General features: G+C 68.0%; 1 protein-coding gene across 1 annotated transcript in view; it reads right to left on the minus strand.

The window, feature by feature from the left end:
* The window catches only part of LOC102373921 (mothers against decapentaplegic homolog 4-like), a 5,729-nt gene extending 3,381 nt beyond the window's left edge, over positions 1 to 2,348 (minus strand). Inside the window, exon 1 of the mRNA XM_025212644.1 lies at positions 584 to 2,348. Within this exon, the coding sequence (XP_025068429.1) occupies positions 584 to 820 (237 nt within the window). The 5' untranslated portion in view covers positions 821 to 2,348. The remainder of the gene's footprint in view (positions 1 to 583) is intronic.
* Between the last annotated feature and the right edge of the window lie 214 nt (positions 2,349 to 2,562).

A 2,562-nucleotide genomic window follows, 5' to 3' on the forward strand; every position in this document is an offset into this window, starting at 1 on the left:
CTGGCCCCATCCTGCAGGGGGGGAAGGAGGGGGGGTTGTGGCCCAGGCCCCCCCCAGGTTCAGCCACAAAAATGCAGCTCCCAGGAGCTCGGTCCCAGACGCTGACGTCAGCCCCCCTGGCCCCCCCAGCTGCCGCCTGGATGCCTGGGTCCCACCCCGGCTTCGGGAGGGTGCGGGGCCTGGCCAGCAAGAGCCAGAGCTGGGACGCCTGGGTTTTCTGCCAGTGCTGGCAGGGGTGGGGCATTTCTGGGTTGGAGCACAGGAAGGTGGGGCTGGGAGCCCAGACGCCTGCCTGGGTTCTCTCCCAGCTCTGGGAGGGACATGGCTGGTCTGGCAGGGCCTGGACGCCTGGGTTTCCTCCAGTTCCAGGAGGGACGTGGTGTTTAACAGGCCCAGACACATGGGTTCCCCCCAGCTCCAGAAGGGACGTGGGGTGTAGCAGGCCTGGATGGCTGGGTCCCTCCCAGCTCTGGGAGGGACGGGGCAGGGGGTCTAGCAGGGCCTGAACACCTGAGGTCCCCCCAGCTCCGGGATGGACATGGGGTCGCCCGGGTACCCCCAGCTGCGGGAGGCCACGGGGTACCTGCAGGCGGCCGTCCAGGGTGCGCTGGATGGTGACACACTTGCTGGGGTGGGCCCCGCCGGTGGTGACGGCTGTGATGAGTGAGTCCAGCTCGTCCTTCTTCTCCTTCAGCTTCTTGACCAAGCTCTCGATGGCACGCTTGGCGAAGGTCTCGTTCTCACCGCCCTGCCGGTGGCACAGCAGGCTGTGCACGATGCTCAGGCAGGCATCGCTGCTGCTGGGCGCCGCCAGCGACATGGCCGGACCCTGTGGGTGAGCCGCAGTGTCACCCCTGTCCTGAGCCAGGGGTTAGCTGGTGCCCCTCACTCCTGACCCGCAGCCCCAGGCCCCTCCCAGAACCACCTGGACTCCTGGGTTCCCTCCTGGCTGGGACCCAGAGAGAAGCTGTGGGGAGGGAGTGCTCCCGGCTCTGGGAGGCAGCATGAGGCCCCAGCCCCACTGGCGGGACGCCACTGGGTCACTGTGGGGTCATGAGTGGGTCACAGGGAAGCATGGGGGCCGGGGGTGACAGGGAAGGAGGGTTCTGGGGCCCTGCACCCCAGCGTGGTGCAGTGACACGTGACACAGCTGCCTGCCATGTCAGGAGAGAACGGCACACATGTGCACGCTTCATGTTCCTGTATGCATGTGTGCTTTGTGCATGTGCATGCCATGGGCCTGTGCACGCTAGTGTTGTGCCCGTGTGCTGTATGTATGTGTGCATGCCTTGTGCAGGCTTCATGTGTCCATGTGCAGCGTGCATGTGCAGGCTGTGTCTACGTGCAGTGTGCATATGTGCACATGTGCTTTGTGCATTCCCGTGTTCTGTGTGTACGTGTGCCTTGTGCACATGCACCATGTGTGTCCCCGTGCTTTGGCTGTGTACATGTGCCATGTCCATGTTCCACATATGCCTGGACATGAGCTACGTGGAAGCATGGCCTGCATGCATGTACTCGCTTCATGCATGTGCCGTATCTGTGCACATGTGTGCTCAGTGTGCAGTGGCCCCGGCTCTGGTGGGGGCAGGGCGGTGAGTCAGGGCAGGCGCCACGGCCCTGCTCCAGCCCTGGGAAACATCCTTGGGCTCGCGGCAGACATAACAAACCGTCAGCCTCGCGCGGCGCCGGCGCCCTGCCAGCCCCCGCCCGGCCCCTCCACGTCTGCAGCCACTTTCCAGTGTGCAGGGCCCTGCCAGCCCCAATCCCGCTCATGCCGGGACCTGGCTCACAACCCACGTCCTGCCCTGTCTGCCACCACGTGCCTGGGCAGGGAGGCACCGTGTCCCCTTGTGTCTCCCACCCCCAGCTCGCCCTGTGGCGGGTGAAAACCGGTGGTGTCTTCATGGCTGGACCCCACTGCGGTCACTGCCGGAGGAGATGAGCTCCACGGGCATCCCTGCCACCCACAAGCCTGGCACCAGCTCCACCAGGGGGGCACCAGCCCGGACCCATGTCTCGTCCCTGCCAGAGGGACTGGGCTCCAGGGGGTGAGGGCGTCTGGCTGGGGCAGGGCAGCACCGGCAGCCCCCCAGCCCAGGGGGTGCCTGGGAGAGACTCCTGGAGCCCCCGGCCAGGCTGCAGGGTCCGTGCTGGGGGGTGCGGCTCAGGGCTGAGGCCGGGTGCGGGGTGCAGCCAGGTCCAGGGGTGCGGGATGCTGGGAGAGCAAGACCCGGGGGTGTGGGGTGTCGCTCTGGGATGCCATGGGGTGCAGGACCCGGGGGTGCGGGGTGCAGCAGAATGCCGGGGTGCAGGACCTAGGGGTGCCGTGGGACCCGGGAGTGAGGGGTGCAGGCCCGGGGGTGCCGCCTCGGGGGAGTGGGGTGCAGAAGGGTGCAGGACCCAGGGGTGCCGCAGGACCCGGGGGTGCGGAGTGCAGGCCCGGGAGTGTGGGGTGCAGCGGGGTGCGGGACCCAGGGGTGCCACGGGAGCCTGGGCTGCAGGCCCGGGGTGCGGGGTGCCCCCGGGGTGCCGCGCCGCCCGCACTCACCTCCGCCGCCC

Source organism: Alligator sinensis, unplaced genomic scaffold (genome assembly GCF_000455745.1).
Source record: "Alligator sinensis unplaced genomic scaffold, ASM45574v1 scaffold1165_1, whole genome shotgun sequence".
NCBI lineage: Eukaryota > Metazoa > Chordata > Crocodylia > Alligatoridae > Alligator > Alligator sinensis.